Genomic DNA, 15,139 nt, shown 5'->3' on the forward strand with positions numbered 1-15,139 from the left:
AAAGTAAATGTTATGACCCACCCGCAGGCCTCAAGACCAAAGGTCAAGGTCATCAAAGCACATTCTGAAACAGGATATTTTGGAAAAAATTTTCCCCTCCCCTTGGAAGCAGGAATTGGACGTAGTAAAACAGTCTATGCTTCTGTTTGCTTCCCTTTTTTACATGGTTGATAACTTTAAAACCAGTGAAACGGAGCACTGACTGAAATAACCATAACTTTGGCTTGAATAGTTTTTGACCCAAAGTGTGACCTTGACCTTGAAGCGAGCTATCCGAAACATGCGCTCTGCATGTCTCGATGTAGTGAACATTTGTGCCAAGTTTCTTTGAAATCCTTCAAGCAGTTCAAGAGTTACAGAGCAGACACCAAACAAACTCGTATGACCTTTGACCCCTAAGTGTGACCTTGACCTTGAAGCAAGCCATCAAAAACATGCACTCTGCACGTTGTCTTGATGTGGTGAACATTTGTTTCAAGTTTCTTCGAAATCCTTTCGTGGGGTTAAGAGTTATGGAGCAGACACAAAATTGCTAATGGACAGACAGACACCTGGGGTATAACATAATATGTCCCTTCAGGCGTATAAAAATATTTTAAACAACTTCTTATGAACCTGTTGATGGATCTTCACCAAACTTGGTCTGTAGCATCTGTAAAAAATAGTTTAAGGGTTTCAAGAAAGAAATTTTGTGCCAAATCTTGTGGGTCCCTCATCTGATGAGTGACTCTTGCCCATCTGAGTGCCCTGAAGAAGGTATTTAAAAACAACTCTGAGAAAAATAAATTTATTATACATTTTATTACTCTTGACAATGAAAATTTGAGGTAACTAGAGCTATCACTAAAGGTGATAAATGTACCCCCCCGCATGCACTGACACAGTACATTGCAATTTGACGCACACAAGACTGCATAATTATGTGGACTGTAAGTATGAAGACTCTATGTATATAGTATAGTAACAAAAAACAGAGTCCCATAACTCTGTAGAATATTTATTTAAAAGAACGTAACATACACCATGCACAAGTAGGGTTGGTACTGATCACTTGTGTGAAGTTTCATTAAATTGTGTGCAAGGGTTCGGGAGATTAGGTGCGCACAAGACTGCATATGCAGACTGGATGTATATAGTATATTAACAAGAAACAAAGTCCCATAACTGTGCAGAATTTTTTTCTGAAAGAACCTAACATGCACCATGTACAACTAGGGTTACTACTGATCACTTGTGTTAAGTTTCATTAAATTGTGTGCATGGGTTCAGGAGATTATGCGCGCACAAGATTGCATATGCAGACTGTATGTATATAGTATAGTAACAAAAATCAAAGTCCCGTAACTCTGCAATTTTTTTTTCTGAAAGAACCTAACGTACACCATGCACAACTACTGTTGTTACTGATCACTTTTGTGAAGTTTCATTAAATTGTGTCACGGTGATAAGGAGAGTTGTGTGCGCACAAGATTGTGTCTATGTAATAGTATAGTAACAAAAACAAAGTCCCATAACTCTGCAAAAAAAATTTCTGAAAGAACCTAACATGCATCATGCACAACTACTGTTGTTACTGATCACTTTGTGAAGTTTCTTTAAATTGTGTCAAGGGGATGAGGAGAGTTGGTGCGCACAAGATTGTGTCTACGGACAGACAGACGGACGGACAGACAGACAGACAGACAGACAGACAACCTGAAACCAGTATACCCCCTTACAGCTTGCCATATAACCTATACTGTGTTGGTGCGTCGTAAAACCCAAATAAATAAATTGTTGTCGGGGGTACAATACACTACAAATATCACAGTCTCAAAAAATAACATACTTATCAAAGCTGCCAGATTTTTAACAGAAAAATGTCTGTATCAAATAAATATAATTCCTTGTGGACGGATTTATCATACATTTATGTATATTCTAGCATAAAACTGCTGTTCTTGTCATGTATCAGGGGTGTATTAACAGAAGACTTAACTTGCGTTAACAGAGATTCTCGTGCTCACGTGCTATTAAAACACTTTTTAATTTATGCACGTTCTATGGCAAATCATATATGGTTCCATAACGGATAATTTAAAAGGAAATATTCCCACATATTTCATGAATATTAGCTGATGTTGATGGACAATATATTAATTCTTTTTACTGTTTTACATGTTTTACACTAGAATAGCATTAACACATGCTCATTTCGTGTTATAACATCAGCAGAATCTCTTGTTATCCCTACATACAAATTCAAAAGAGCATGATATCAATTCTAAATCTAAACAGCCAATTCCTGAATTCTGCGAGATTCTGCCAAAAAAATTTAACTTAAAATAACAGAACTTCTTCCTCTTGAACTTCTGAATCCTGAAATTCATCACCGAGTTTCTTCCACCATGGTAACTGTAAATTGCGTAATGTTTCCATATGATTAACACGAGCTTTAGTGGCAACTGGAACTGAACGACTGGAATACATGTCAACATCTCTATCTGTAACTTTGTTTAAATCTGGCGCCACTGAAAATAAAGGTTTTTCTTTTTCATAGTTTGGGTTAAACACAGCGTTTCAGGTACCAGTACGTAAAAGCAAGTAGTCGACCTAATTATTACTCCTGGGTTTGTCCAAATACTAATTTTTTCTCAACAAATTACCACTGCCTGCAGGAATCACAAGACAGAGGACTCTTGATTTCAGTGCTATTGTCTACTGTTTAATCTTTACATTCTCTTCACATAGTGATCAAGCACACTACTTCTCAAGTCATGGTCTTGTGTTCGTTCTACCATGCTAATCCCACAAGGTGGACAAATATTTATATTTTCGTGTTGTAATTTTGTCCCCACTGTCCCATACACACTATCCCTACCCATTTTGTTCAATATTTCAACCAACCCTGTTGTTCTGCATTTGATGAGCAGTGTGCAGTTAAGCAATACAATGATATACCGTATAGCGGGTTATTTCTACATGTGGGTTATTTCTGCGGTCTCGGTATAATCGCAAAAATATTTCCAGCAGAATATTTACCAAGCAAAAATTTAAACTGCAAAACAATCTGCATTTTTCTCACCATTTGTTCATGCTTTGTTACCAGATGTAATCAGAAGTTCACAATATCTAGTTATTGAAAATTACCGTCTTCATCTATCAATTACCGATAATGATATAATTGAGTGTGATGGTCAATTGAAGTGCTAACTGTTAATCCAACAGAAAACATGAATAAAATAAACTGAGTGAATTTCACATAAATTGTTCATAATAGTGCCTTGTGAAGATATTTCTTCCTATACTTTAGTAACCTTTATATAACCTTTATACTGGATATACCGTAGTTTGCAGTTGTATTTTGTACAAGTTTTGTAGAACTTAAAAACTGTAGAATGAGTATCTTACGATGAATACTGAAAATGACAGTCGGATAAAGGATTTGACTGGTGACAGTGTGCTTCAGGAAGTAAATGATAAATTACGGAATGTAATCACTTCCCTGTCCACCCCGGGAACTTCTAGAACTGCAAGGACCCTTAAATCTAGGGACAAATATGCATCATACACACCATCTGACCGCGCTAGCATTGGAATATACTCTGCTGAACTCATAAGTTTGTTTTTCACGCGCTAGTCATTCTCACGACGATGCATTATGCATGGAATAACCTCCTTCTTAGCATCGGAAATGCAGAATTTCTTCTTCCTTTTATGTGAAAACGCAGAAATAAAGCAAGCAAAAATTTATTCAGCAATTTTTGGGGCCAAAACGCAGAATATTTTGACCGCAGAAATAACCTGCTATACGGTATGTTATTTTAAAGATTTTCAATGTCCTTCTTTCACCAAAGTATTTGATCTTTAGATGTTTATTTCAAATGTAGAAAATCACCATTAAATATTTTCACTAAATATATAAATCAATTGTACTACAGTCATAATAAAATGTCATGCAGTAACAGTAATTTGTTAAACAAAAACTTCCATTTATTTTAGCAGTAGTATGCATTTATCCTGCTATATAATTATGTAAAAAAGTTTGTATTATCTTAAACCTAATGCACAGTACTGTTAGTACAGATAAACTTGTAAAATTTACGTTAACATTAATTACACGTCATAATTGCTCCTATTTTAAAATACAACATTTGGGTGTAGTATACCTTTAAGACGTTACAATGAAACTAAACAAGTGACCAAGTATTGCAGTGGCAATATAAAGTCCCCTACTGCTGAAAAAAAGAACAATTTTACTTGACCTTCAATAGAGACCTTGACCTTTTACTGACAACCATGGGTCATGTGCACAACACATAGTCTAATCATGGGGAACATATCTGTGTAGCCTTCAATGCAATTAAAAGTAATGGAGCATAAACAATTTTTACTTGACCTTGAATAGTGACCTTGACCTTTAACCAACAAGCATAGATCATGCACTGACACATTGTCTCATCATGCGGAATGTTTGTGTGTAGCACTAAGACAATCCATCAATGCGTATAAAAGTTATGGAGCAGAAACAATTTTCCCTTGACCTTTGATAGTGACCTTGACCTTTGACCTACAAGCATAACTCATGTATGTGCATAATCTACATATTGCATTCTATTCACACACCAAGTTTTATGAACCTAGCTTGAATACTTTTTGAGTTATAGCAGGATCCAGATTTGCAGATGGACAGACAGATGGATGGACGGAGGGAATTTGTATAGTCCCCTCTGGTGTTCCACTAGTAGATGACTAAAAACATGCCACTAACTTTAAACAACACTTTTTCAAAATCTGACCCACTGGCCACAAACCTTGACCATTTAAGTAACTGACCCTTAACCACAACAAGTCTGTCCCTTACCAAGACCAATCTGTTTGTATTGTCTAAAGTTTAACTAGAGCAGAAGAACATTGCAAAATAAAATCTTCACCAGAAAGCAATGGCATCGCCAAGGTCATGACGAGTACATCTGCACTCATTCTTCAAACAACCAATCTAATAATCACAATGTAAACTTCCTAATCTAGCTATAATTTCTGAAGCAAAATATGTAAAACGAGCTTACATGAACACAGATCGGAGTCAGTGTCAAGGCGTGCAAGAAGTGTGTCTCGTCTCTGTTCTGCCTTTCTATTGTCTCTAACTGTACCATAGTACTGGGCAAGTAAAGCTGTTGCCTTCTTATGTACAGTTTCAAGCTCCTCCCTCGTGAAGGCTTTTGGCTAAAAGGTAAATGGTTTTTGCATCTGATTTAGATAAGCATGCACAATCAGTTAATGAAAAGCAACATTATTATACAAGTAGATGGCGTTTTTGTCACAAAAACATATGTCTCCCCAAACCCCCTATGTATACCTTTAGCTCCGGCTGCCATTTTGTGCAGCGGAGTGGAATGTGCTGGCGATATGCAAACCTAGGCTTGGTACTAATCTCTCCTGTGAAGTTTCGTCGAAATCCGGCCAGCAGTTTGACCTGTGAAAGCTGGACGGGCTTAATGCAGACTGCCAGACAGACCGACGGCGAAGGCAAAAACAATATGTCTCCCCTACGTATGGCCAAGTGGCTAAGGTCACTGACTTCAAATCAACTGCCCCTCACTGATGAGGGTTTGAAACCTCCGGGTATAGAATTCTTCATGTAAGGAACACATCCATCTGGCTTACAGATGGTCAGTGGTTCTACCCTAGTGCCCATTTATGCCTATAACAATGCCTGGAGGGGTACAAAGGGTCTTCCAGTACCAGCAAATATCTCCATACGTCCTGCATTGTGCTGGGGTGAATCTAACCCAAACAAAATAAATAAATAATTTGGAAGTAATAGAGCCATCTATTAGAGTTAAAAGTTTCAACTTAATGCGACAGTACAATGCATAGTTCTAACTAAAGTTACTAGTTCCTAAAAGTCAAAGGAGTGCAGAAACCAAGAGGTAGCTGTTAGACTGATCAAAGATGGATCAATTAAATAAGATATCTTGCTTGCTTTCAATATGTACATCCCACCTCACCTAAATATGTAACAGACCAGACAACTCAATAGTGCTAAGTGAAAATTTTCCTAAACCTTTAGCCTGCTGGCGGTAAGTGATTCTGCCTTTGCGACCAGTGCAGACCAAGCTCAGCCTGCACTGTTCGCTATTCAATCAGCAAATTTTCAGTAAACACCCCTTAAAATAATAAATGGTATTGCCCAAATTGACTGATGGGCCAGTCAGAAATTTAGCAGGCTAATTTAAGGGTTAGTTTATTTCATAAAACTTCCTAGAATTCTGATACATACAGGATTATCTTCTCTGTAGTTACTGATGGTTTTCTGTAGCTCCACCCTTCTTTCATCAGTGAGACCCGGAGGCCGTAGATGTATGGGCATCCCTCCCTTCCTTTTCTCTAATCTTTCCAGCCATCGTCTAACATTCTGCTGTATTTTGATAGCTGCCCGAGTGTGTCTGACAAGGTCACGGCGACCAGACAGCTGATTACGCTCGCTATACCCTCGCCACAATTTCTGTATTTTAGTCGCTGCCTGTATCTGCTCGTTCTGTAAGTATGTCTCCACTTTTGCTAGAAATAAATGACGTTTTACGTATTATTACATACTTGTTTCTATTTCCCGTTAAATTTCAATGGTACTGAAAATGTCAATATTTTCCCATACACTGACACCTGATTTTCATATCGGGTGCGTGACGTAATTTAATGTGTTTCGTAAGCTAATAACCTATAAACATTAGAAACGAAACTAATATCTTTATGGTTTGTCACATTAAAAAAGTTCCTTTTCAACCATTTTGTAAGATAATATTCAAGTTGAATAATATTGGCAATCTATGGTTATATTTAGAAGTGACACCTATAAAACACAATTTCTTAATATGAATATGACTTTTATCTATTAAATCACAAAATTAAAGTGACAAGAAATACGCTTAATCTATGGTAAGTATCTAGGACATTCTGCTTTTTTGTAGACTGGTAAACTTTCCATCTTAATCTTTTTCCTGTCCAGAAAATATACTTGGTTGATTATCAAAAATAAATGAGTTTATCTTAAAAGATGAAAAGTACAATGTTAATTCATTTCTCAATAAATCAAAACATTTCTTTAAATGAAACTTAAGGGAATCTCTATTCACTATTGCCCCATAAAGATTTGAAGATGAGCACATCAAGACACAATGTCAACTTAAATAGGCAACACTAGATTTTCTGAAGTTTTAATCAACTGAACTCATCCAGTAGCAGTCTGCAGAAAAAAATATTTAAAGCTACCACATTGAGTTCTATCAAAAATGGTCTTAAAGTAGTGGTATTTTAGAAAACTCAACATATCACTGTATTTACTACTTAAAATAGTATTTTTTGAATAATTTACTTAAAAAAAATATTCCATGCAAATGCATAAGCAACTTTGGCTTCGTTTTTTATCTCCATCTGGATCTTGGGTTACATTTGATTTTTCATCATACAAAAATATCCTACAACATTAAGTAACTTACAAGCAGGTAATATTTCTATACAGTGAAGCTGCTTCTCTCTAAATTCTCTCATAATCCTCTGTCTATTCACTAAACCCTTATACTCTGCCTCCGACTCATACTTCTGTGTTATCAGCATCTCTTCTTTCATTTTCTGCCGATTCCTACAATCCGGTAAAACGTAAGATGGCAGTTGGGAAAGATAATGTTTATCGACAAATACTAAAATCAGTATCCTTTACGTCACAATCGTCCCAGACTATAAACTATCTTCTGTTGAAGAATACAGGTTTTCAATTAAATGTATTTGGCTAAATGGCAAGAATACTTAGTTTCTTTTCAATATCAGAAAGGATAATATTTCAAAGGTGTGAATTTATATGGTACATTTCAATAGGAATATGGGCGCTATAACACTTACAAAACAGACTTCAGGGGTAAATCTGCACAAAAACAACTGTAAACATATATCTGAATTTTAACTCGGGGTACATTTTCATGTCTCAAGTCACTCATTCACCCATAATTAATTTGTAAAACAATTTTTGCCATTATCTGCTTTCATATGGAAATCTCAGGATCTCTATTACTTCCAATCGTCTTGTATACTTTTGTGAAAGAGTCATGTTAAGTAACAGATAAATACATATAAACAAAGTAAACATTTACCTAAATGCTTTCTGCAATTTTGCAAAAGCTTTGTTTGCCTGCGCCAGTTTCTTACGAGTAATGAAACCCTTCCAGTTAGCTTGTATCAACACAGCACTGTCATAATTTTTCTGCAAACAAAATTTGATAGGCTTAGAATTACATTTCATATTGTCATAAAAAGACTCATTGAATCAAACTCTGACCTTTCCAATACAATAACTGGACACTAATACTTGTCAGAAGATGTAACTGGTTGGTAGAGAACTTTTTTTTCTTTTTCAGCTGGGTCATGACTCACACTGAAAAACTGTTTGTCACATCCCAACTTTCCAGCTTCTATAAATGAAGCCCCAGGTACGCCTAAGGAAACTACTAATTGCTGCACTTGAGTAGAACCACCAACTGTCAACAAGCCGACTAAATAAATTTCTCTTGCATGAAAACATTCTACATTTCAAACAAGGTTTTGAACCTGCAGCAGTGACTGGGGAAGGAAGCGATGTCACCTAACTTAATTACTCAGCCATGAAGACCACAAATAATCGAAAAAGTAAGTTTGCTTGTTTATTTTGGGTTTTGAGTATATGAAGGCAGTTAACCTAACAGATGTTTCATGGATCCTGTACCTATACTACCCTGTTCTCTGCAAGTAATTGCTAACTTCTCTAAATGAATAAGAGGTGGAGGATGAACTGATTTTGGACACAATGTTTGTTAGCAATTGAAATGGAGAATACAGCGCACCAAGGGACCGATATCACAACCATATAATACATGCACGTAGACATGTGACCTTTCTACTGAGCTAAGAAGTAAGACTAAGGCAATATGAACATGCACAATTTAACTGTAAACCGTACCTCCATTTCTGCTCTTTGAGCATTGCCGGCATCTAGGAGCCTGTGTAAGGATTTGAGATCCCGACTGAATCCTTTATCTTCCCATTTACTGAGCAGTAGTCGGAGTCCGCGGTATCTTGTAGATAAAGCTGCAACCATTGGTTTATGATACTCGCATATACATAATATACACTTGATTGCACCACTGAAAATGTTAATGAATTATATACAAAATAACTCTGAATCTAAACATAATACGAACAAATAAAAAAAATATCCCTTAATCATCATGCAAAATTGTTAACCCAATTTTATTATTCTGCAGTATTGAAAAAATGATACAGCGAGAAAAACTTCTATTTTGCCAAAATCCCAAGGGGCCTTTGTGGACACTAGGCTACACAAACTGGATCGATCATACGTAACATTTACTCAGAAAGACTACTTACTTAATCAGTACCATTGAAACATGTCTTAATTTACATTTTTACTTTAAAAAGACTTCAATATGCATTCTTTCCTCCTCAAATTATTTTCAATTATGCAAGTTCTGACTACTTCTGACTCTCTTAAATTTACAGTAATGTAAAACTAGAGATTGTTTTTCATAAAAAACGTATGTCTCCCACCACTTACTATGCAGTAATTGTAAAATGCCACAAATTAAGGGGCATAGCTCTAGGGAAAATTTCTGAACCGTAAATTACGTTAATATTTTAACGACATACACAACTTTTTAACACTGTATTACGTTGACTTGTGGTAAAAACTTACCTTGCCAAGACAACAGAAGATTCCACAGACAATTTGTAGATTAGCTCATCCATTATACTGTATATAGTTTTAGAACTTATCTCCTTAATAGCCAACCTGAAAAGATGTTTAAAAGAAATGAAAATTGCAAACATATATCTTCAACAAGTGTAAGATATTGGTAACAAGAGCTGTCAGTGGACAGCACGCTCGACTATTCTCAGTGCTTGATAGTGTAATATAAGCAATGAGTAAAACTTTAACATTACAATAAGCATATTCTAAGTCGAAAAGGGGCCATAATTCAGTCAAAATGCTTGATAGAGTTGCCTCCTTTTTACAGACTGGGGTCATGATGGTAAACAAGTTTGCAAAATATGAAAGCAATATCTCAATGGACTTTGCAAATATTTGGGGTGGTACGCAAACTTTAACATTTATTCTAAGTCAAAAAGGGGCCATAATTCAGTCAAAATGCTTGATTGAGTTGCCTTCTTCTTTTTACAGACTGGGTTCATGATGGTAAACAAGTATGCAAAATATGAAAGCAATATCTCAATGGACTTCGCAAATATTTGGGGTGGTACGCAAACTTTAACATTTGTGTGACGCTCACGCTCACGCTAACGCCGACGCGAGTAGGATAGCTCCCCTATTCTTCGAATAGTCGAGCTAAAAATTACAAAAAAAAAATGATGACTTTTTTCATTATTTCAAAAGCGTTGTAATGGTTTACCGTCCGCAAAATATTTCTGGTTTTGTATTAGGATACCTTGTAAAAATGATTATGACAAGAAGTTTGTACCTCTCGTCACTTTCAAAGTACCCACATTTTATGGATTTTTGAAAGAAAAAATTCTCCTAAAATGTGTGAATGAGTCGCTTCAATACGCATTCTTTCCTCCTCAAATTAGACAACTGTATATGGAAATGGACAGAAAAAGTCATTACTGACAGAGCACCAAAGGGAATACCCTAAAATATAGGAAAGTCAAGACCAACTTAGTTTATACTAATTTATTTTAGCTTGATTGTGATGAAAGCTTAAAGCTTATTTGAACCACCCTCAAGTCTGCTTCCTGGAAAAACCAGTACTGGTGTCATATGAGAAGTCATGGTTGTGACCCCTGTGGGGCTCAAACCCCACTCCCTCCTGGGTTGAGCGGCTGACACCACTAGACAACTGCTCCCCTTGTAACCAACTTCAGCAGGGATATTTTGGTACATCAGCCATTTTTAAATGGGCAAAGCAAAATCTTATTGGTCAGTTATAAATTTTCCCATCTTCTACAATTTTCATCAAAGCTTATTTGCATAACTCAAAACTTTATTATAAGCAGTATTTACCAGTTCGCACGCAGCACCTTTGGTATGAGATCTAGGATGTATGATACTGTCTCCTCGTTGTCCAATATCAACAACTGCAGTAACCATGGTGAACTCAATACTGTGAACACAAGATTAACAAAATGTCACTTATACTTCATTTTAAATATGAAAAACATTTTTAAGAGATAACAGTTACTGAAATCACTGAAAGCTGTAAGCTTGAAATAAAAGATTCCATCAACTGAAAGATAGTAGTAGCCTAAAACACATATTATTGTTCATTCTTTTTTTTTATTCCTTTTTAACTTTTAATTCACAAACACACAGGTCATACGGTAACATTCCAGCTTTATTGTAATCTTATCCTTCTGGATAGAACCACCAGTCTTCAGAAAGCCAGCAGTATAGCTTCAGACAATAAAAAAATCTATATCCCGCACAAGATTTTTAACTCGCAGCTGGGAAGCTGTAAGAGGCATCAATTTTTAAGTCACCAACCCTTAACTAGTGTGATAGTTGTAAGAGTAAATATTTGAATGCACAGTACAAATATGTCAGACTCTTACAGACAACTTATTACTAACAAAAAGACAGAAGAAAATAGGAAAAATAACCTTTGTGAGTGACTGAAACATATCCTGATGCCAGATAAATGAGAGAATCAAGCACTGTCTTATAATTACGGAGATGGAATTGTCTTTCTTCCTCTTTACTCTGAAACAAAATATTTGTCTTTAAAATTATAAATATACAATGCACTAAAAATCTTTATTTATAAGAAAGTTCTCTTTTTATTACACTGCTTTGATAACTTCACTGTGTTGATCAGAAAAAAAGTTATTTATTAGTTTCCATCTTTTAGCTCTGAGCTAAAATGGGGCCATACAGAACCAGCTAATGGATGATACAAACCAAGTTTGTTGTAGATCGATGTTGTGGTTAATAAGAATAAGTAGTTTAAAGGTATTTCTATTTTAGGCTTTGGTGGCCCCTTAGAAGGGTTCAAACTGAACCATTTGAACAAACTTGAGAGAGGACCTTACTAGGAAGCAACAGATTAAGTTTCATTTAACTCTGACCAGCAGTTTCAGAAGAGGAGATGATTTTGTAAAGTGAGGATACTGGACAAAGCAAGATGGACACTAACTTGAATCTTTGGTTCAGGTCAGCTTAAATGCAAACCACAATTTAGATTCCAGTGAGTCAAGAAGATAAATATTACTGAGAACTTAAGAAAAATACTAAGGTACATACAGGTCTTTTTGGTATTTGTGCAAATCTGGCTTGAATACGTCTTGCAATAAGGAACATATTATGTATGGCTTCTGGTAATTTATTCGTTTCTACGTCCTTCATATCCGCCTTCGGGAGATCTAAGCCGCAGACAGCTTGACTGAAAAACAAGAAGAGTCTGTGGTTGACAGTTGTTAACAAGGGCTCTGTCTTACCTAAATAAATGGTTACAAGCTACAGTGACAGACTCTTGTACCCCTGGCAAATAACTGGTCCAAGTGGGCAAAATAACCAGAAGTAGGCACAATAACTGGTATTCTGCAGTTTTTTACAGAAATCCATGTTGGCCTTGAGCTACATTTACATCTGCAGAAAAACGAAATCGTCATTACAGAAAGTTATGTGTGCAATGAGCTACTTCACATTAAAAAATCGCAGAACTGAAAAACAAAAGTATGTTGACATGAGGAAATTACCAAGTGCCATGACAGGTTCACTACCTTAAATTACAAATAATGATAACATACTTCTAAAATAAAACATCAAAACATAGTGAAATCTTAAAATTTCTAGACTATAAATCTAGAGCAGTTACAGTAAGATACCTTAGAATTGTGGTTAGCCTTGCTGCCGTCAGCCATTGTCCTTCAATTACGCTATAGTCTTGCTTCAGTACTAGAATCAACACGTCGAGAAGCTGAAACTCCCATATCTCACGACGTATACGTGTCCCATCACTGCTGCTAGCTGGACTTGTGTCAAGTATTGCTAGAAAAAAAGAATATGTTTGCTATTAGTTGAAGGTAATTATAATGATACACAGATGTTTGGTGTTTTTCCACACAAAAAAAAAACAGAAAAAAAAACAGTCACATGTACAAGAAATCTTGACAATATTTATGAATTCCGGGCAAGTTGTCATATGAAACAATATTTTTACCAAGTATGGTAAGTGTAACCATTAAATGTGCATCATTAATTTCCAGCCTAGTACTATTATTTGAGACAATGTCATCTTTTTAATTTTTATACAAGAAAAAGGAATTTAATAAAGTTGATAGCTTTTTGATCTCAATATTATTTGTGCTAACCACTTCAGTATTTATTAATTTTAGGTAACACTCATTTTGGGAATTTTTAATTTAGAAAAACACACTTTTTTAGTTTTGGGATTACCTCATTTTACAAGAGATAGATTTATAGAGATAAAAAGCCCTGAATAGTCACCCTACAAGTTTACTATTTGTGTTTACTATTTGTGATGTTTATTCATGCGGTAGAAATTGCACGTTGTACTGGTGAATATACAAGCTGTATTATACCATATGAAAACACTGTGTCAACGCCACCGAGCTAAGTTCGATTCAATGTTTTTCTATGAATAAAAATTGACTGTTTCATTTCTTAAAATGCCTGTGACTTGTTATAGTAGGTATCAGTCAAAATAATTTAACATTCAGACTGTTTTATATTTGTGACAGGCAATCTAAACGTCAAAACTTTGAAGGATCTATATAATGGAGGATAAATCACAGTACACAGTCATGTAAAGTTATTGGGTTTATCGTTTGCGCTTATCGGTGTGTAGACACGTGGTAAACGTTAATCATATGTAGTACATACATAGGTTTTTAAAAGTCACCAGAAAATTTGTAATTTTGGATACTATTTGATAATTTTTACATAAATCAATAGGAATTTCATCTGAAATTGCTTCAATTATTTTGGTCTCTCGAGTGTTTGACAGGAGTGGGGATATTGCCCATATGAAAAAATTATCTCAATATTTCTCATGACCGCGTCAAATTAGTTTGACTATAGCAGGTATGGGTTAGCTCTAGAGGCAGTAATGATTTTACTGGTGATAGTAAAGGAGGATCTATTCTATATACCTGTGTTAAACCTAACCCTAAACTCTAGTCAGTGTATTGTACACTCCAGTGTCTATCTATCTATGTATCTATCTATCTCTTTATTCTGCCTCACACCTCTCACGAGTATTACGGGCAGGGTGCGTGTCGGTGATTCTACCTATAGTCATATTAGATACTGCATTTATGCGTAACGGTAGGCATGTGAGCGTGATCTAGGGCCAAAATGATTGTGACAGATGTGCAATGCGTGTGTCTTGACAGGTATGTGGACTGTCTATTAAGTTTTTATCATCATAATTGACAAACAAATGTACGAATGCCTATCATATTGATACATCATACAAGACACAACACGTTAACTTACGTTTTAAACGTTGCAGAAGCACGGGGACGCGGCGATCTCTAGTTTCTACAACCTCTGCAGCAAGGTGGATTATTCTTTTGTCCCTGACTGGACTTACACCTCTTGACATATTGTCAAAAGCAAATATTCAACAATTATTTTACTAAATTCAGTTTTTAGAGGAATTGTTTACATAGGTGTTGTTGTTTACTTTATACTAAGTAGGAATATGTTCTACAAATTTGACCAGAACGTATAAGTACGCGAAAAACAGCCATTTAATTAGTAAGAGACATGTTACACGTCATATAGACTCTTTCACGCGTTAAATACTACATATATATGATACAATACAATACAATATAATACAATACAATAAGTTTTATTTTGAGTCGGCAAGAAGGCAACATTACAAAACATAAGCTCTGAAGAGCTTTTGAACCGACTATACAACAAATTAAAACAAGTTCAACAAAGTAATAAAAGAGCTACAAAAGAGAAATTATTAAGCACACAAATATAAATAGAACTAGTTGAGCATGAGTAATAATACAAGTGTTAAAATCTGTGTTGAAGCTGCTGATCTAGACACTGCTGTCTAAAAACTGCCATAAGAGAGGAAAATAAGATCTGCAATACAAAAAAAAAAAAAAACCACAA

General features: G+C 35.5%; 1 protein-coding gene across 1 annotated transcript; it reads right to left on the bottom strand.

The window, feature by feature from the left end:
* Nucleotides 1–782: 782 nt before the first annotated feature.
* Nucleotides 783–14,679, bottom strand: LOC123560078 (IQ calmodulin-binding motif-containing protein 1-like). The gene is made up of 12 exons (XM_045352340.2): nucleotides 14,501–14,679; nucleotides 12,868–13,030; nucleotides 12,284–12,422; nucleotides 11,644–11,743; nucleotides 11,048–11,147; nucleotides 9,722–9,817; nucleotides 8,969–9,152; nucleotides 8,127–8,236; nucleotides 7,479–7,621; nucleotides 6,263–6,543; nucleotides 5,049–5,205; nucleotides 783–2,510 (listed from the first exon to the last, which is right to left on the bottom strand). Exons 1-12 carry the CDS (start codon nucleotides 14,607–14,609, stop codon nucleotides 2,320–2,322), a joined length of 1,773 nt encoding a protein of 590 aa, XP_045208275.2. The 5' UTR covers nucleotides 14,610–14,679; the 3' UTR covers nucleotides 783–2,319.
* Between the last annotated feature and the right edge of the window lie 460 nt (nucleotides 14,680–15,139).

This window comes from Mercenaria mercenaria, chromosome 10 (assembly GCF_021730395.1).
Source record: "Mercenaria mercenaria strain notata chromosome 10, MADL_Memer_1, whole genome shotgun sequence".
Taxonomy (NCBI): Eukaryota; Metazoa; Mollusca; class Bivalvia; order Venerida; family Veneridae; genus Mercenaria; species Mercenaria mercenaria.